The sequence below is a fragment of the Rhipicephalus microplus genome, chromosome 1, assembly GCF_043290135.1.
Source record: "Rhipicephalus microplus isolate Deutch F79 chromosome 1, USDA_Rmic, whole genome shotgun sequence".
NCBI lineage: Eukaryota > Metazoa > Arthropoda > Arachnida > Ixodida > Ixodidae > Rhipicephalus > Rhipicephalus microplus.
This window is the reverse complement of record NC_134700.1, coordinates 128,676,601-128,698,331: the sequence shown is the minus strand read 5'-3', so window position 1 is coordinate 128,698,331 and position 21,731 is coordinate 128,676,601. Positions and strand designations below refer to the sequence as shown.

General features: G+C 46.2%; 1 protein-coding gene across 1 annotated transcript; it reads left to right on the top strand.

Moving 5' to 3' along the window:
- Nucleotides 1-19,549: 19,549 nt before the first annotated feature.
- Nucleotides 19,550-21,154, top strand: LOC142765699 (uncharacterized). Its single transcript, XM_075867151.1, has 2 exons — nt 19,550-20,011; nt 20,249-21,154. The coding sequence occupies exons 1-2, from the start codon at nt 19,550-19,552 to the stop codon at nt 21,152-21,154; spliced, it is 1,368 nt and encodes a 455-aa protein (XP_075723266.1).
- Nucleotides 21,155-21,731: the final 577 nt, after the last annotated feature.

Here is a 21,731-nt window from a genome sequence, read left to right as displayed (position 1 = left end):
CACGCTGGAGCCTTAGACTACAGGAGTTTGATATAACGATGGTGTATAAGTCGGGAAAACGACACACGGACGCCGACTGCCTATCTCGATCACCAATAGAGTCGGCTGCTGCTTTTGATGAAGAAACAGCATTCCTCGGAATCCTCGACACGTCAACCATCGCAGATCACCAGCATGACGATCCTGAGCTACTTGGCTTGATTAATTATTTAGAAGGACGAAGACAGAATGCACCCAAAGCCTTTACAAGAGGACTATCGTCGTTCTGTCTGCGAAACAATGTCGTTTACAAAATGAACTTCTCGTCAGACGGGTCCACCTACCTGCTTGTCGTCCCTACCACTCTTCGATCTGAGGTGTTGCAAGCGTGCCACAACGAGGTAACATCTGGACATTTAGGCTACACGCGCACACTGAGCAGAGTTCGAGGGAGATATTACTGGCCTAGACTCACCGCTACCGTGAAGCATCATGTTCGGACCTGCCTCGATTGCCAGCGGCGCAAGTCACCTCCAACGAAACGAGCCGGTTTGCTACACCCTGTCCAGATCCCGACAACGCAGTTTGACCAGATCGGAATGGACCTTTTGGGCCCACTTCCCACCTCTAGTGTTGGTAACCGTTGGGTTATAGTGGCGACCGACTACCTTACTCGCTACGCCGAGACAAAAGCCATCCAGAGAGGCACAGCAGAGGAGGTAGCCCGGTTCTTCATAGAGAACATTGTGCTGAGACACGGTGCGCCATCAATCGTTATAACAGATCGCGGAACCGCATTCACGGCCGTGCTTTTAGATCATGTGTTGGTGCTCAGTGGTACTATTCATCGCAAGTCGACAGCTTACCATCCACAAACCAACGGGTTGACCGAGCGACTTAACAAAACTCTAGAAGACATGCTTTCAATGTATGTGGACTTCGAACACAAAAACTGGGACGAGATTCTCCCTTACATAACGTTCGCATACAATACTGCGAAACAAGAAACCACACGGATGACCCCATTCAGCCTTGTTTACGGACGAGAAGTAAGAACGATGTTAGACGCGATGCTGCCACACGAATGCGATGACAACGAAACGAGTGCTGACGCGTTTACTCAACGCGCAGAGGAAGCCAGGCAGCTCGCACGTCTGCGAATATACAAACAGCAAGAGTACGACGCAGGCCGCTATAACCAACGTCATACACCTGTAACGTATGAAACCGGGGACACGGTATGGGTGTGGACACCTGTACGAAGACGGGGACTATCCGAAAAATTGCTCAGAAGGTACTTCGGACCTTACCGAGTGCTGCGACGACTAAGTGACGTTACCTATGAAGTCGTCCCGGATAGCCCAAACTGTTCAAGGCGTCGCCAGCACCGACCTCAGCTTGTGCACGTAGTGCGCATTAAGCCATACGTCAGCGAGTGACTCTGCGAGGCACCGTCGCTTCTACAAAGTGACTTCTTGCGCAAATTACTGTCTCAGCTATAGCATCGGGGCGATGCTCTTTTAAGGGGAGGCAAATGCCGCGCCCGAAACAAAGAACGAAGACGATGTGCGCGCCAACAGCCTCGTGAAAAGGAGGACTGAAGAAGACGACGTACTTTCGTTTTTTGGCTCGCCTGCTCTTGGCTCCTGCATAAAAACACACGCCGTCTGTTCTCGGACTCCAACGTCTCGGTGCACTGCTTACGTTGAACCGCGACAATATGTATATATGCATTAAAATTTATATTGCTTTTGTCCTTACTCGGTATTAGTATACTGTCAAGATACGTATGTTATGAGTGGTTTTCATAGTATCCCGATGTATTTATTACATGTTTCATGTGCTCATTCGTTGCTTTGTAGTTTTATACGCTGTTCTCAAACAATATCTTACCCATCTTTCTTTTTTGCCCTTTTCTTTTACTGCCTGCCTCTATGATCATTCGCCATGCTCTGTAAATACATTGTATTATATCTTGTTTCCCCCATGCTGTATCCTTAGTAAATATTTGTGTTTGTACCATTGTTTTTGTGGGTATATGACATGCTTTTTAACAATTACTTTTTTGAATGAATCCCAAGTAGCCTTTGGCCAAAAATTCAGATGCATTTTCACACTGTTGTAATGTGTAAACTCTTTTTATCACAATAAAAATTCAATGCAGTTATATTCAATTGAATATTTTATGCAGTGCACCGGCATCGGACGCTATATCTATGCGTAGTGACGTGTGCATGGCACTTGCCTAAGTAAGCCTGTCTAGTCCTACATGCAATACTGCAACGTCACAGCAGACCATCATGGCTAGTGGTCTTCGGCTTTTTTCAAAAATAAAGATAGTGTTTTAGTGCCATGCACTGCAACTCGCTGCCCACGTTGCGTGAAGTACGAAACTGAAACTGAAGAAAAAAAAACGCTTAGACAGTTAGCTTGCTCACGCAATCGAATCCGTAGCCTATACTTCTCATTATCGCCATCCTGATTGAATTATCCCAGTGGTAATTTTCGCTCTAAGATACTATATAAACATTTGCTGGTGAAGAAAATATCTCATATTATAAATGCGGCTTTGGTTTTGTTTTTATCTGGGATACTGAACAGCCTTTATAATAAGATTTGCTTTTATTGAGTGTATATAATTAACATGACGCGAAAGATCTATTAAATTGATTATCGTCGCTCAGAAAGAACACGTCTTGGTATTTCTAGTGAAATGTGTCTGAATAGGAGACTACGCGGTAAATAAATCATTACAGGTAGATAGATCCTTAAGCAATCGTATGCACCATTTCACGACTAACATTTGCTCTTCAGCGTCTTCGTATTACGGCAAATGCAACACTCTAACATGTACATTCAAGAGCTTACATGAATGAATGAACGAACAACTTTATTTATCCCTGGTCAAATGAAAGGTGGTGACATTTTCGCGGCCTCGCCAAGCTTTGAGTGGTTATTCATGGTGCAGTCCCACGCTTTTTTCGGTTTATTTTGACGTATTCCGTTGCAAAAAAAAAAAAAGCTGTTAACACCAGTCGGCACAGACCGCGCCGCCTGGAGCAAGAAGCTTCTCGATTATTTGAGAGTTATATTACCATTACGCACAGGGCCTGAAAAGGCAATTTTGGTGCAGGGCATACGTGATGGCCATTGATTACGCTGGAATGTTGGATGCTTACTGTTTAAGGGAAGACGCGTTCAGCCGATGATCAGATTACCGACCGACGACGCTCCGTTCGTCGCCACCAGCCTACAGTGCGAGTTGCTTGTAGGGTTGCCCGAATCGTTGATTGGCCCGTGAACCTCCTAGAGTTCGAAAATCATTCTAAATGCGATGGATTTCTTAGCGAACTTGCGTGACTTTAAGCGTATCTATCTATCTATCTATCTATCTATCTCTCTATCTATCTATCTATCTATCTATCTATCTATCTCTCTATCTATCTATCTATCTATCTATCTATCTGTCTATCTATCTATCTATCTATCTATCGATCGATCGATCGATCTATATTTATCTATCTATCTATATATTTATCTATCTATCTATCTATCTATCTATTTAGCCGCTTACGACTTTTAGCTCTCCTGGCCGTTTCAATAATTCTATTCATACCAAACTTGGTATCCCATAACATGACTGACTGACTATTGACTATTGCGAGCATGACATGACTGACTATCGCAAGCATAACGGACTAGTCATAACATGAAAATCATGACATGTATGTTACGAATGTCATGATTTACATTTCATAATCTAGCTGCTCTTGCGGTGGTTTAGTTCACATGACATGTTGCAAAACTGGTATGGTATGACGTGACTGCATGGCATACACAATCGGCAGACTTTAACGTAAAAATTATGACATGCGTGTCATGTGAACACATAAACTTTAGGCACGTTCATGATGCACTCGTGGCCGTTTCGCCAGCATCACATATACCAATGTTGGTATTACGGGACGCGATTGGATGACGAAGATATGTGACTGGTAAAAACATGATGATCATGAGGTGCGCGTCATGTAATACCATGACTCAATGCCACACTCATGACGCGCACCCGGTCGTTTCGCAAGCTTCAGTTATACAGCATTTGGTATTACGGGACGCCAATGGATGAAGAAGGTATGTGAAGGTGCAAACATGCTAATCATCAGGTACGTGTAATGTAACAACATGACTACATGCCACGCTCATGATGCGCTTGTGGCCATTTCACTAGCTTTACATATGAAGAGTTTGGTATTACGGGACATGAATGGAGAACGTATGTATTGACAGATGCAAGCATGATAATCATAATATGCGTGTCATGTAAAAACATGACGACTTGCCACACCCATGATGCGCTCATGGCCGTTTCGCTCGTTTTACATGTGCCGTGTTCGGTATAAGGTCACGTGAATGAATCACGAAGGTGTGTTACTGGTGTAAACGTGACAATCATGAGAAGTATGTAACGTAAGAAAAAAATTGGCAGATTCTACGTATAGTGGGTATCGATGATATGCAAAGCACGAATGAGGAATGTTGATGTGTCACTTTAAAATCAGCACAACGTTACGAGGTGGAGGTAAATGATGCCGTACATGACTTCTGTTTCATGATTACCATGTTTGGAGCTGTCATTTACTTTCGTCATCTATTACCCTCACGTGATACCAAATTTAGTATATGTGGAGCCTGCAAAATGACCGTGAGCACACCAATAGCGTGGTTTGTTGTCATGTTCTCACACGACACGCGTGTCAGGATTATCATGTTTGCACCAGTCCTATATTCCGTCATCCAACAACGTCACGTAACACGAAATTTGGTATATGTGGAGCTAGCTAAACAGCGGCGAGCGCACCATGAAGGGTTCATATACTCCAGCGTAGCTTTGACACGCGTGCACGTTAGGCACAGTGACGCAACGTGAGCAAAACGCGAGAACTATATAGTCTGACACCAGGCGCGACCGGCACGACCAGCGTCCGTTGGCGTGGCCCTACGGCAACCGGCACGAAATGCGACATGCTGCATTTCCCACCGATGCGTTACCCAGACAACACTGCGTCTGCTTCTTTTCGAGGCGGAGGGATGCCGGACGCGCTGAAACGCACATGTGTCAAAGCAGCGCAGTGGGGCGTGCGCCTGCGAGTATATGGCAGGACCGGCACCTGGCGTGGCAATGCCATTGTGACGCGACGAAATGAACGCCGGCGAGCACGCGCACTGCGTCACGTCGAAATGTATTGGCGCCTTGACTATGACACGTCATGTTATCACATGACACGCATATCATGATTATCATGTTTGCACCAGTAACGTACCTTCGTCATTCATGGGCGTCATGTAGTACCAAATTTGGAATCTGTGAAGCTAGCGAAACGACCGCAATCACATCGACAGTCTGACATATAGTCATGTTATTACATGACATGCATGTCGTGATTATCATGCTTGGATGTGTCATTTACCTATGTCGTCCATTCGCGTCGAGTAATACAAAGTTCGAACATGTGAAGCTAGCAAAACGGCCGCGAGTGCATCATGAGCGTAGCATGTAGTCATGTTGTGACATGACGCTCATCTCATGTTTACCATGTTTGCACCAGTGGTATACCTTCGTAATCCATTCACGTCCCGTAATACCAAGTTTCGCATAAATGAAGCCATCGAAATGGCCACGAGCGCATCAAGAGCGTAGCATATTGTCATGGTGTTAGATGACAAGCATCTCATGATTATTATGTTTCCACCAGTCACATACTTTTGCCATTCATTTACGTACTGTAATGCCAAATTTGGTATATGTGACGTTGGTGAAACGAACGCCAGCGCATCATGAAGATGGCAGGTAGTTACGTTGTGACATGACACGCTTGTCATGATTTTCGTGTTAGGGTCTGTCGCTTGTGTTCGCCATTCAATCATGCCATATCATACCAGTTTCGCAACATGCCATGTGAACGAAACCACCGCAGGAGCTGCAGGACCGCAAAATGTATATCAGTACATTGTTGACATACATTCCGTGCTTTTTGTGTTATGACTAATCAAACATATTCTTCATAAAGTCATGTTATGCTATGCCAATTTGGTGTCGATAACAATTTTGAAACGGCCAGAAGAGCTAAAAGTCATAAGCGGCTAAATAGCTAGCTAGCTAGCTAGCTAGCTAGCTAGCTAGCTAGATAGATAGATAGATAGATAGATAGATAGATAGATAGATAGATAGATAGATAGATAGATAGATAGATAGATAGATAGATAGATAGATAGATAGTGCGCAATACGGCGGTGAGCGCATCATGAGGTGCAGAAAATACTCCGACGTAACGTTGTCGATAGAAAAACGTGAGCAATATATGATCTGACGCCAGGCGCGACCAGTGCGATTAGCGACATGCTGCATTTCGCGCCGACAACGTAACCCAGACAGACCCGCGTCTGCCTGTCTTCGTGCCTAAGGGGTGCCGGTCGCGCTCAAACGTTAATGCGCCAAAGAAACGCAGCGCGGCGCGCAAGTGCGAGCATATGGCAGGCAGATTGGCACCTGGCGTAGCATCGCCTGCGTTATGCGACGAAAGGAACGCTGGCACGCACGTCCATATTTTCGTCTTCTATTGACGTCCAGTAATATTACGGGACGTGATTATATATGAGAAACGGCCGCGAGCGCATCATGAGTGTGGCATGCAGTCATGTGGTTACATGACATGCACCTGGTGATTATCATAATTGCACCAGTCACATATTTTTGTCATCCATTCACGTCCTGTAATACGAAATTCGGCATATGAGAAGCTATCGAAATGGCCGCGAGCGCATCATGAGTATGACATGTAGACATGTTGTTACGTACAGGCATGTCATAATAATAATGTTAGGGTCTGTCACTTGAGTTCACCATGCAGTCATGCCGTACCATACCAGTCTTAGAACATGTGACCTGGTGCAAACAAGAAGATCATCAGATGCGTGTCATGTGAGAACATGAGTACATGCCACAGTCAAGGCACCGGTACATTTCGACGTGACACGGTGCGCGTGCTCGCCGGCGTTCATTTCGTCACTTCACGCCGGCATTGCCACGCAGGGCGCCGGTTCTGCGATATATTCGCCGAAGGGCATCGCGCTGCGTTGCTTTGACGCATTCGCGTTTCAGCGCGTCCGGCATCTCTGCTTCACGAAAAGAGGGCAACGCAGTGTTGTCTGGGTAACGCAACGGAACGTGATGCAGCACGTCGCATTTCATGCCGAGTGCATCGGGCCGCACCGACAGATGCTTATCGCGCTGGTCGCACCTGGCGTTAGACTAGAGAGTGCTCACATTTTGCTAACGTAGTGTTGCTGTGCCTAGCGTACGCGCGTGTCAACGCTACATTGGAGTGTATTGGACCCTTCATGACGCGCTCGCGGCCGTTTTGCTTGCTCAACATATACCAAAATTAGTGTTACGTGACGCCAATGATTGAAAAAGTATGTGACTGGTGCAAACATGATAATCATGACACGCGTGTCATATAAGAACATAAAAACATATTACGGTCATAGCGTGCTCGCGGTCGTTTCGTTAGCTCCACTTTTACTAAATTTGGTAGCACGTGACGTGAATATATGACGAAGGTAAACGTCACATCCAAAGATGATAATCACGACATGGAAGTCATGTGCGGCATCATTTACCTTCACATCATAACGTTGCGCTGATTTTAAAGAGACATATCAACCTTTCTCATTCGTGCTTTGCATATCATTGATTCTCACTGTACGTGAGATCTGCCAATTTTTTTCAAACCGTTATACGGTTTCGCCTGTTGAGAAAAAAAAAAAGAAGTGAGGTAGTTAGTGTGTATAATAAGGAGGCACGTAAAGAAAAGGACCAGCTACAGAACTAAAACAATGCTTCTTTTTGGGATGATAAGGGCAAATGACAATGTATGTCTTGTAAATAGCCAAAGCGTGATAACAATTATTACGTTATACTAGGCACATCAAGGTTTCAGTCGATAAAGCCATTAGGGTACTAATGGTACACAGCTTTGGCCACCAGTCTTACGTTTCGTAACATAGCATAGGACAGGGGAGTAGCGAGAAATCTTTTTCAGAATCGGGGGGGGGGGGGTGACACAACATAAATGAATGTGACTTTTGGCGGTAGTTTAAGCAGACTGCGTACATGTATATCAAAGAATGGCTGCGATAGCGTAGTGGTTAGAGTATCAGCCTCGCGCGCAAAGGTCCACGGCTCGAATCCCGGTGCCACACAGTTTCCAACAGCCGTATTAAAAACTATCCTCATGTTGATGGAACAGCATAAGGAGGACCGGGATGCGGCCTCACCGCTGATCCCCGCCGGTAACGCACAGAGAAGGATTGGCCATCCTAGTGCAGTATTTGGCCACCGCCTCCCATATGCTTACATCAATTACTCACGGCCCTCAGTCCCAAGCGGCTGCGAAGCAAATGACCATGGCAGCGGTCAGGTCTGCAACTCTGTTGATAGTGCTGAGAATCTCTGGGTCCAGACATGCCGGCATAGAAACCTGAACTTAGAAATGTTTGACGCTCGAACCTTGTCCAGTGAGGCAAGTCTAGCTGTACTATTGGAGGAGCTAGACGTTGTTAACTGAGACGAAATAGGGCTCAGTGAGGCTAGAAGGACAATTGAGGCCTATTCAATAAACGGAAGAATGAGGCCTATTCAATAAACGGAAGAACATTCAATAAACGGAAGAATAAGAGTGAGGTGGAGCACATTCGGCAAGTACTCTCCAATCATAACTAGATTGCCTCTATATCTCAAGGGGAAGGTATAAAGCAACTGCATCTTGCCGGTACTTACCAAGGGAGCAGAAACCTGGAGGCTTAGAAAGATGGTTAGGCTCAAATTGAGAACGACGCCGCGAGTGATAGAAAGGAAAATGATAGGCGTAACCTCAAGAAAGAAAAACAGATCCGACTTGATCAGCGAACAAACCATGATTAACGACATATATCTATTTATTACATATATATTCATTTATTTATTTATAACATACTGCCGACCAGCATTTAGCTCATGCAGGAAGGGCACTCATACTACGCACGAAATGAAAATACAACAACGAACTATAATACAATGGGAACAAAAGTTGTGCGAACTTTCTGTTACAACTCCAGAAAAAGCACATACGACGTATATGAAAAAATAACACAGGGTTGTGAATTCAAGAATATTGGTCAAAATAATATACAAACCTAATACACTACACTTAATGAGGGTAGCGTAGTAATTTTAAAAGTTCGTTCACTACAATGCCTAGAATTCCACTTCGACACCGTCCTTGGAAAAACTGAATATTTGTGTCTGTTTTTTGCGAAATGAGGGGTTAATGCATATATGTGATTGTTGCATGTACGTCTTGTGGGCAGAGGTGTTACATATATCACAGGGTCTATTGATGATCCACGATTATTTAGCGACTGTAGGAAATTGAAGCGGGGCGTCAGACAATGTGTTTCGAGAAAGAAAATATCAATTGTTATCATTTGCTTTGTGGGGGAATCGGTGCTCTTGAACTTAGATTAAATGAAGTGAACAGCTTTCCTCTAGATTTTCTCTATTATTTTGATGTGTTTAGTGTAGGTGTCCCATGTAATGCAAGCATTTTCTAACTTTGGTCTAATGAAAGTAATCTTACTTAGGAACATAATACTAAGAGGGGAATATCAAGCTTGTGTTTTAAGAAACAAAGTTTGCAGAAAGCAGAAGAGCAAATATTACTGATATGTAAACTCCACGAAATATTGCTTGAGAATCTCACGCCGAGATATTTAGAATTTTTTAACTCTCAATGGTGAAGCGGCCATTATATATGCGTACTTTAACAGGCTTTTCTTCTTTATTATATGAAGACACACTGATTTGTCTTTGTTGAAACCCATACCTGATCGGTCACAGTACGCTTGTACACTTTGCCAGCTTATCTCAAGGTCGGTTTCGTCGTGTACTGTAGTTGCTTCCCGAAATGAAACGCAACCATCTGCGAACAATCTAATTTGTCTACCAAAATTATCAATGATGAAGATTTCATTTATGTAAACCAAAAACAACAATGACCCCAGGACCTTATCTTGGGGTACACCGGATGTCACTGGAACACAGCTCGAGTTTTTGCCTTCAATAGAACAACCTGCACACAATCCGAAAGGTAAGCTTCTATCCAACAGACTTTAATGCTAGAAAGATTGTACTCTTTGAGTTTTTGAATAGGTTTACGATGCCTTACTTTGTCGAATGCCTTGCTGTAATCTAAAAAAAGAGCGTTAGTTTGATTATTTTCATTCATTGTTTTTGCAAAACTATAAATTACAGTTAACAATTGTGTTTTAGTGGAGTAGCCTTTTCTGGAGCCATGCTGGCGATTTGTTAGAACTGAATTTCCTTATAAATATTTTATGATGTGGTTGGCAATACTATGCTCAATTTTTTTGCAGCAAGACAAAGTCAGGGGTATTGGTCGATAATTTTCTACAGAAAAAAGGTTTCCCCTTTTAAAGATTAGCACCACTCAAGCTGTCCGCCAGTATTTGGGTGCCTGAAAGGACAACACGGAAGCTCTGAAAAGTGTAAAAAGAAATCTACCAATACCTTCCGCATGGCGCTTAAGAACATGTTTGAGATACCATCTGGGCCACACGATTTTGTTCTTTTCAAGTTTAAGAGCACTGACACAATATCATTTTATGAAATGAAGTCTACCTCGTGCGCCTCAAAAGCAATAGAACAAAACAAGTTACTTATATGCGACTGTGAAACAAACACTGTGTAGGTAATCTTTAATACGTTCTGCAATTTTATTCACGTTTTTTGTAGTGGTTCCATCAACTATTTTTTGTTAACAGGCCTTTTAGTTTAAGATACTTATCCCCCAAACTTCTCTGTTGCTTTTTCATGAAGCCGGGTAGTAGCGTCTTTGAATAGTAACCCTTTGAACTTCAGACTGCAATTGACAGTTTGCTTTTTAATGCACTGATCAGCTGGTGTGAAGTGCCATTCTTTTGGCTAAGTTTTTTAGTTAGCGCTTCAGTTGCAATACTTCACGCATGATTTACGGCATTTGCTTGCTGAATTTCTACGTGTTGTTCGGTACAAAAGTATTCATGCAGAGATGACACATTTTCAGGAATAATTCCCAGAGCTGGAATACGTGCTTCTCAGTATCAACGAAGTTGCCAAAACACGTTTTCATGTCTTCTACTATGCTTGCATCCTCAGCTCTAGAATAATTTTTAGGCAATGTTTCATCGTGCGTTAAATATCGTAGTTGAAATCCAGAAGAGAAAACTAACATGGGCCGGGCATGTTGCGCGTAGGCAGGATAACCACTGGTCATTAGGGGAACTGACTAGGTAGCCATAGAGGGCAAGCGGGTTAGGTGGAAGCAAAAAATTAGGTGGCCAGTTGAGTTTAAGAAGTTCGTGGATATAAAGTTGCCGCAAGAAGCACAAGACCGAGTTGACTGCCGAAAAATTAGAAGCCTTTGTCATGAAGTGGACATAGTGTGGCTGATATAATGATGACGATTATATAAAAAATATGAGACTTCCCCTTCTCCTACTCCCTAAGCGTATGCTTGTGAATACTGCAAGTGAGTGTAAAGTAATCGCAGTAAAATGCAGTAAACGAGAGCTACAGTGTCTCGTAGCTCCATTGAATGGACTAGTCTTCGAAAACGCATCATTGCGACTACCCGCCCTATCAGATCAGACGTCGTTATTAATTTTTAATCTCACTGAAGCGTAGATGACGTAGCCCTCGTCGGGTTGAAGTGCATTTCACAAGTCAGGGACGGCTGTTTGCGCAGCACGTTTTTGTACATTCATAATCACATTTTGGTTCCGCCTACTTTGTCGAGCGAATTTCTTACTGTCAATGTTTGTGACAGCATGCCTATGGGAACAATTTTTATGTTAAGATCTACATGTCAAGCAGATTTGATCAGAGTGACAGTTTCAGTCAACATTTTAAATGTGAAGCATTTCTTACCGAAGTTCGACGACTTTAAGCGTATCTATCTATCTATCTATCTATCTATCTATCTATCCATCTATCTATCTATCTATCTATCTATCTATCTACCTACCTACCTACCTACCTACCTACCTACCTACCTACCTATCTATCTATCTATCTATCTATCTATCTATCTATCTATCTATCTATCTATCTATCTATCTATTAATCTATCTATCTATCTATCTATCTAGCCGCCTACGACTTTTGACCCTCCTGGCCGTTTCGATAATGGTATCAATACAAAACTTGGTAAGGCATAACATGACTGCATGACGAACAACCTTGACTTGTCATAACACCTCAAGAAAATCACGACATGAAAGTCATTAAATTAAAATCATGACAAGAAAAGTCATGACAAATGTCATGAATGTCATGACTTACATATTTTGGTCCTACAGCTCTTGCGGGGCTTCGTTCGCATGGCATGTTGCAAAAGTGGTATGGTATGAAATGATTGCATGCCAAACACAAGCGACCAACCCTAACATGAAAATCATGACATGCGTGTCATGTAACAACATGACTACATGCCATGCTCGTGATGCGCTCGCGGCCATTCCGCTAGCGTCACATATACCAAATTTTTATTACGATACGTGAATGGATGGCGAAGGGATGTGACTGGTGCAAAAATGATAATCATGAGATGCGTGTCACGTAAGAACATCACTACATGTCACGCTCATGATGCGCTGGCGGTTGTTGTGCTAGCTTTACTTATACCAAATTTAGTATTACGGGACCTTAATGGGTGACGAAGCTTTGATACTGGTGCAAACATAATAAACAGAAGACGCGTGTCATGTAACAACATGACTACATGCTACGCTCATGATGCACTCGCAGCCACTTCGATAGCTTCACATGTACCAAACTCGGCAATACGTGATGAGAACGGACGACATAGGTAATTAACACATCGAAACATGATATTCATTAGATGCGTGTCTTGTAGCAACAAGAGTACATGCCACACTCATGATGCACTCGCGGCTGTTTCGGCCGTTTTGCAAGGTTCATATATGCCAAAATGTTTATTACGTGACGTCAATGGATGACGAAGGTGTGTGACTGGTGCAAACATGATAATCATAAATTGTGTGTGATGTGAGATCATGATTACATACCATATTGATGATTGATTTGATTTGTGGGGTTTAACGTCCCAAAACCACCATATGAATATGAGAGACGCCGTAGTGGAGGGCTCCGGAAATTTTGACCACCTGGGGTTCTTTAACGTGCACCCAAATCTGAGCACGCGGGCCTACGACATTTCCGCCTCCATCGGAAATGCAGCCGCCGCAGCCGGGATTCGAACCCGCGACATGCGGGTCAGCAGCCGAGTACCTTAGCCACTAGACCACCGTGGCGGGGCAGATTACATACGACAGTCAAGGCGCCAGTACATTTCGACGCAACATGGTGCTCGTGCTCGCCAGCGTTCATTTCGTTGCGTCACGCCGGCATTTGCACGCCAGAGGCCGGTCCTGCTATATACTCGAAGGCAAACGCCACACTGAGTTGCTTTGACGCATGCGCGTTTCAGCACGTCCAGTGTCCCTCCATCACGAAAAGAGCGAGATGTAGTGTTGCATCGGTAATGCATCGGCGCGAAATGCAGCACGTCGCAGTTCACGCCTGTTGCCGTCGGACCGCGCCGACGGACGCTGGTCGCGCCGGTCGCGCCTGGCGTCAGGCTATAGAGTACTCGCGTTTTGCTACGGTAGCGTCTCTTTGCACAGCGCGCGTGCGTGTCAACGCCATTTTGGAGTATATTGGGTCCTCCAGGACGCGCTCGTGGCCGTTTTACCAGTTCCACGTATACCTAAATTGGTGCTACTTGATGTCAATGGATGACAAAAGTATAAGGCTGGTGCAAACATGCTAAGGCTGACGAGCTTGTAATTTAAGAAAATGACAACATACCACCCTCATAGCATGCTCGTGGCCGTTTCGCTAGCTCCACCTTTATTAAATTTGGTGTCACGTGACGTCAATCGATTACGAAGGTAAAAGACCAATCCAAAGAAGATTATCATGACACGTAAGTCATGTACGGCATCATTTACCTCCTTCTCGTAACACTGTGCTGATTTTAGAGTGACATATCAACCGTTCTCATTCATGCTTCGCATATCATGGATTGCCACTGTGCGTGCGATCTGTCCTTTTTTTTACTTCACTGCGGACATCCAACCCATCTTGCGATAAGCAATAAATCTTTTTTTGCTAGTTATGCTGCACGTTGGCAACACAACGTTGCACGCGGTAATTTTTAGGTAAGCTTTCTCGCAACTATGGTTGACATTAAAGTTGCACTGTGACTTTTGATAGGAACGAATTCCTTTAATCGTTAAAGTTTTAATGTGCAATCTGTGAGGGCAAATAAATTTTGTTAGGAATGTCCACTTGATCTCAGTTGTATCTGGCACAAGTTGTATCTGGCACAAGAATATAACCACTCACATAGACATAGCTTCTTCGCCGCGTATATGCGCTGAAAACTTAAATATGCACGAAAACGCGTAACGTTCTCTTTTTTGTAGCTTTTGTCACGGTTTTCCTTGAAAGGATAGCGCTGCCGCAAAGTGTCTTCCATTGTTTGCATAAGTGCAGCCATCATTCATGTTTACGTTAGGAGAATAAGCGCTGCACAAAATATTTCACCGTGAAGCCTATATATTCCATATGTACACAGGTCTAACTAGTAAGCGCACACAAGTTTGTACCTATTACGCCAGCGCAAAAAATAGCAGCCTCGTACAACATAAAATCTCGAGTGATTGGTTCACTGGTGGTTAAGAATGAACACCGGTCGTGGTCAGAACGTAGTGCGTCATTATAAATTTCTCAGAACTGTTGAATTCCGATGAGAACTGCCAGCGCCTGCAATGAGAGTTTACTTAGGCTTCACTGTGCTGCATCCATGCCTGTCGGTTATCTGTTTGTGTAATTCTGACGTGAGTCGTTAGAATTTCACTGTTGGCATCAATTTATAAGCGTCCATTTTGTGGGTGGTACGGGATCACAATACAACGAAAGCTACCAGCCTTCCATAGGGGCCCAGTAACAAACGGAGACGTTTCGCATGCAGAGTAAGAAACTGACCCCACGCGACATTATCGGTACCTTAAGGAATGCGGGGAAAATGTATACCCACGAATCTTTCCGCCAGGAGAAAAACGAGTACTAATGTTTAGGGCGCAACATTACCAAGCAAAATGTATCGTTGCTGAAGCTTCAATTTCTTAATTTCTTGCATTTAGTGTCACTACCGGAGCAGTGCCGAGCGCGTTACTTCCTAGCCATGCGAAGTCACCCCTTTAAATACGCTGCCTACACGTATTGCTGGGCAGTTCTTCTCCTTTGTCAATCAGCGCCCTTCTATGAGGCTCGATGGCCACGCCGAAACGCCGTAATGTAACGCTTCATGATTATTTCTCTAAAGGTGACGCTGCTCCCAGTGCACACTCGGCACCTCGCGAAAGGGCTGCAGCAGCCTAAAAAAACGGTTCTCAGACTCGTGTGTTGAAAGAACTGACACCCGATCGTAGCACGATGCATGCAAAGAAACCGTAATGCCTGATAACGACATTGGTCTTTCTGTGTTGACGGACCAAGAATCCACTAGTTGCAGGACGACGAGACTAGACGTTTGCTAATGATGCTAAGGAAGCAAGGCGCTTACTGCAGCTTTTCCTCAGTTATTAAGCGCAAACCAAAGTTCCAACCTCAATGGCAAGAAATGCTTTCCTGGCCAGTGTATTCCAAATATCAGGAGGGAGCACTCTGCAAGATATGTGTACTTTTTTGTAAAGAAATTTCAGGCAAAGGGACTCGCCAAATGATTGGTGCCTTGATCGACTTTCTCTGTTCACACGTTAGATGAATGCGCCCGAAAACTTCAGAAGCCACAACCAGTGGGACTGCCACAAGGCCACAACTCTATACGCGAAGATTTTTCTAGAAGCACTCAAAGGCGGGTCAATCGCTTAAATGGTGGAGTTATCAGCACGAGCAGAAAAAGAATCGAAAGAACTGATCTCCTTCACAGACACTGTGATCTAATCTGGGTGACAAGGTAATTATGACAGATGATTATGAGAACCAGAGTATAATTTTGTGAGACACCGTAGGGGAGTTCTCAAGAAATTTCACCACTTAGGGTTTTTAACGTATACCTAAATCAAAGTGTCCGGGCCTTGAGCATTTTCGCCTACACCGAAAATTAACCATCACTAGACCATCGTGGCGGGTACTAAAAAAAGACGGCTTATTTTTTAAATCACTATGCGCTACTTTTCGTACAGGTTTAGAGGGGCGGTGTCACCAAATTTGTGGCATGTGTGTTCTTTGCTGTTAGCATTTCCTTCAGCTACAGAAAGCATATTACACGCACCAAGATTCGTGTGTTCTCGCTAAATAATTCAATGGTGCTCGATTTATGTGGACCACTTTCGGTTTCGGTTTCGTGGTGCCAAGTTGGGCAGTGACGTCGATGCACAGGTGGCTTGGTCCCGGGACCATACAAGGCTGTGACGTGAATCATGGTGAGTTTTGTCTGCTCTCACACACGTGCCACACAAGCGCCAGCGAAAGAAATGCACTAACAGTCGTCGTGGCCACCTGCAGTAGCATCCCGGCAGTGGCAAGGCAAAAGGCAGCGAGAAGGAAACAAAGCGTTTATATTTACAACGTATGTACAGTACTCTGACAGAGGATGGGGCAGCTCCGCTGTTGGACGCACGCAGCGTCTCTGATGGACGCCTTCGCTGTCCGTAAAGGACGCGTCGAGTGTCTTTTTGAAATAACTCAGTATGAGCCAGTGTCCATGAGCGACGCACACATTGAATCATCTGCAAGGCACGCCAGCACGCTCGTAACAGTAGCCTCATTTCAGAGTTGTCGGAGGTCACTCACGTCACTAGAAATCTGTTGTGACGTCATGAACACTGCCGTTGCTTCTCCTATTATGAAACGTGAGTGTTGCTGCGCAAGCAATTGGACTATATCGCGAGAGTGAGCATTTAAGTACACTTTTAAAAGTAAAATAAAATAAATTTTACGTGTTTGTTGTGTCCGACTCTTTGTGTGTAGCGTTCTTGCATACAGAGAAAATCCACAAAAGGCTCGGGATTGCCTCGAAATTTGGTGGCACCACTCTTTTAAGGACGCAAGTTCAACTGATGAAGATATATAGCTGAAAATCACTTTAAGACCTTGTGGCGAAACGGGTCGGCGCGGCTTCTGCGCCTGCGCGTCGCGGCGATGGCTCAAAACACAAGCGCCAGCGATAAGAACACTTTCACCCGAAATAAGCAAGAAAACTGTGTGTGTGCCCCGATTCAGGGGCAGTCGTTGTAGAACCTTCAGTGCGGAAACATTAAAGTTATGTGCGTGTTCGTATCACGTCCACCTTCAGTGTGGAAACACTAAAGTTAAGTTATCCCACATCTGGTGACCCGGAAAACGATCATACCGCACCGCCATGGCCGACGAGGAAACCCTTGCTGCCCTTCAGCAACAAGTACAACTACAACAACAACTGCCGGCCCAGCAGCAACTAATCCAAAACCAAGAGCAGCAGCTCCGGGAACAGCAGCAGCGCTATGAAAAGGAAGCACTTTCGTCCGACGACCGTGCACCACCCCACTTGTGTCACGCGGCTGTGGCGGCTGCATTTCCGATGGAGGCGAAAATGTTGTAGGCCCGTGTACTCAGATTTGGGTGAACGTTGAAGAACCCCAGGCGGTCAAAATTTCCGGAGCCCCCCACTACGGCATCTCTCATAATCAAATAGTGGTTTTGGGACGTTAAACCCCACAAATCAATCAATCAATCAATCACTTGTGTCACGCCCCCCCAAACTTCGCTCCAGTGGTCCCTGCCAACTCGGACGCCTCCATTGCTGCGGCCGCCACCAGCTCAGACGTTTGTCGCGTCGCCGTCAAACTTTCGCCGTTTTGGGCAGAGGCGCCTGACGTGTGGTTCACTCATGCCGAGGCGCAGTTTTCCACGGCACGCATCACCCAGGACCGGACGCGCTGTGACTACGTCGTCGCCCATCTAGACTCTCGCTATGCGACTCAGGTTCACGATATACTTGTGAATCCCTCGGTTGATGGTCGTTACCTACACCTGAAGTGGGAACTGATCCGCCGGCTTTCACCTTCACAAGACGAGAAGGTGCGTGACCTACTCCAGCACGAAGAACTCAGTGACCGCAAGCCATCGCACCTCCTGCGTTACATGTATGACCTCTTGGACAGCACCCCGGTCGATGACTCCCTTCTCCGTATCATCTGGCTTCAGCGTCTACCCCCCACATGCGCAGGCCATCCTCCAGGTGCAGCCGAATCTGCCGCTGAACCAGCTCTCTCACATCACTTATCAAGTCGTCGAGATTCCGTTGCCAGCATCGCCTCTCACTTTTGAGCTCAGCGCGGTGAACCATTCGACCATCAAGACCTACGGCTCGCTCCGCCTTAACATCAACTTCAAAAACATGTGTCGAGATTTTCCATAGAATTTCGTCATCGCCGATGTCGCAGAGCCGATCATCGGGTCCGGTTTCTTGGCGTACTACAATCTTCTACCTGACTGCCGATATGACCGATTTATTGACGCTACAACAGGCCTCTTCACGCCGGGCCAACGTGTGACCACCCAACAGCCTAGTGTCAAGGCACTCACCATTGGGAACCAGTCACCATACCATGACATTCTCGCGGAATTTCCCGACCTGACTCGACCTAGCGGGCTTCCGCGAGAGATGCGCCACTCAACTGTGCACTACATTCGTACTACTCCCCGCCCCCCGGTCTCATGCCGCACCCGTCAGCTAGCCCCGGACCGCCTACGAATCGCACAGTCCGATATCGAAGCCATGCTCCCCGAAGGTACTGCCCGCCGCTCGGAGGGACCTTACGCCTCACCGCTTCATCTGGTACACAAGAAGACCAATGGCTGGCGCCCCTGCGGAGATTATCGCGCCATCAACGCCCGCACCGTCCCTGACAGGTACCCTGTCCGTCATATACAGGACTTTGCACCCCGCTTAGACGGCAGCATATATCTTCTCAGTGGATTCATAAAGGCCTACACACAAATTCCTGTAAACCCGGATGACGTCCCAAAGACCGCAATTATCACGCCTTTCGGTCTATTCGAATTCCCTTTCATGAGTTTTGGTCTCCGAAACGCGGGGCAAACCTTTCAACGCTTCATCGACGATGTTGTCCATGGCCTGGACTTCTGTTTCGTCTACCTAGACGACATCTTGATCTTCTCGCGCAACGAAACGGAACATCGCCAACACCTTCGTCAACTGTTCCAGCGTCTCGATGAACACGGCTTACTCATAAACGTTTAGAAGAGCACGCTCGCGCCCCCGTCATCGCGTTTCTTGGACATGAAATCTCTTCAGAAGGAACTAGACCCTCTCTCATGCAGCTTGTGGGAAACAACTGGCGCTCCTTGGCGTTCTTCTCGAAGAAACTCTCTTCCCCGATGCCACCCCCGCCCTCTGGCAGCATCGGCGATGCAACCTCGCCCCCTTCGGAGACGACCTGGCCAGCCTACTACAGAGAGCTCCTTGCCTTCTACGAAGCAGTCCAACACTTTCGCCACATCCTCGAGGCACAGCACTGCACCATATACACCGACCATAAACCTATCACTTACGCCTTTTCCCAACGCCGCGAACAACTTCCACTGGTCCAGCAGAACCAGCTGTCCTTCATCGCTCAATTCACCACAGATGTCCGCCACATCAACGGAAAGGAAAACGTGGTCGCCGACGCACTCTCTTGCGTCTCGTCTGTCGAGCTACCCACCGTTACAACCGACGCCCTCGCCGACGCTCAGAAAACGGACACCGAACTCCAGCAGCTCTTCGAGAATGGCTCTTTCATTCAACTTCAAAAAGTTGGGTCAACGGATGCTCTCTACTGCGACAAATCAACAGGACGAGTTAGACCATACGTCCCTTCTTTGCATCGCCAAAGCCTCTTCAACCAGTTACACGACCTCAGTCATCCCGGCATCCGAGCTTTTACACGCCTCGTGACTGGCCGGTACGCGTGGCCCTCAATGCAACGGGATTGCCGCACCTGGGCACGCACATGCATTCAATGTTAGCGCGCCAAAATAACCCGGCACGTCACCTCACCACTCGCAGAATTCTTCCTCTTGACGGAACGGTTCCAGCACGTCCACATCGACATCATTGGTCCCCTCCCAACAGCCGGCCCTTACCACTATTGCCTCAACGCCATCGATGGTTACACTCGTTGGCCCGAGGTGTGGCCGCTTGAAAGGATCACCGCAGAAGACGTCGCATCAGCCTTCTTCTCCGGCTGGGTTTCTAGGTTCGGCACTCCTCGTCGAGTCACCACCGATAAAGGAAGGCAATTCGAATCTCAACACTTCAGGCTCCTCGGGTTCTCCACCGGGTTCGAGCGTTCATGGACAGCTAGCTACCACCTTTGCGCCCACGGGATGATTGAACGGTTTCAGCGGCAGTTCAAGGCAAGCATCATGTGCCACCCTCACTCAACCTGGCTCGAAGCTCTCCCCGCCGTCGCTCTCTCTCTTCGCGCTACTTTCAAGCCAGACATTCAAGCCACGCCCGCGGAACTCGTCTACGGGGAGCCGCTTCGCCTACCTGGAGAACTCCTCTCCGCTCCGACCTCTGATGTTACCAGCTCGGACCCTGCAGACTTCTTCGCTCGACTCCGTCGCACAATGGGCGCGCTGCGCCCCTCACCAGCGGCTCGCCACACCAAGCTGACCCCGTTCATGTTTAAGGACCTGGCAACATGCTCGCATGCCTTCCTCCACGACAACACCGTACGCGCCCCTTTCCAGCCGCCTTACTCTGGACCTTACAAAGTCATCTGTCGCGACGACAAAACATTCACCCTGCAAATCAGTGAAAAGAATGTACGCGTTTCCATCGACCGCCTAAAGCCATCATACATCCTTTCCCAGGAGCCTACGAACCCCCGCACGCCTCCCGTATTTCGCCGACAACAGCCCCCAATGCCTAGGCTCGCACCCTACACCACCCGCCTTGGACGTCATGTGCGGGTCCCCAATCCTCTTCAACCCTGACGACTCCTATCCGCGTGGGGGAGTGGTGTGGCGAAACGGGCCGGCGCCACTTCTGCGCCTGCGCGTCGCGGCGATACCTCCAAAAACGGTCGCCAGCGATAAGAACACTCTCGCCCGAAATGAGCAAGAAAACTGCGTGTGCACCCCGATTCAGGTGCAGTAGTTGTAGAACCTTCAGTGCGGAAACATTAAAGTTATGTTATCCCACAACCTCAACAGAATGATTCCATTCTCTCCCGTTGCCTACTTCTTGTTTTTCAGTGGCACGTTTCACTTGCAGACCTGGTTAGCGGATAAGAAAAGTGCGAACAACACTGCAACAACCCATGTTTGCATGTAGCAATTCTCGCAATATTTTGTTAACTTAGGTGGCATATAATTTGACATGTACTGTGCAGGATAATATTTGTGTCAATTGTAAAATATAGTCAACAGTATTCCGCTATGTCACGCATCTGTTTGCCGCGTGAAACATTGCATGCAAAGAGTTCATTTAATTTATTATACAACAGTGGTTGTTATGTATATTTTTCTTACCTTACATTATAACAAGTCCAACCATGTTTTTTTTTCATTC

Bases quoted from the DNA above. Each gene is read 5' to 3' on its own strand.
- LOC142765699 (XM_075867151.1), top strand. From the start codon at position 19,550: ATGCCACCCCCGCCCTCTGGCAGCATCGGCGATGCAACCTCGCCCCCT. The intron at 20,012-20,248 runs GTTAGACCATAC...GAACGGTTCCAG, and splicing joins GCGACAAATCAACAGGACGA to CACGTCCACATCGACATCAT.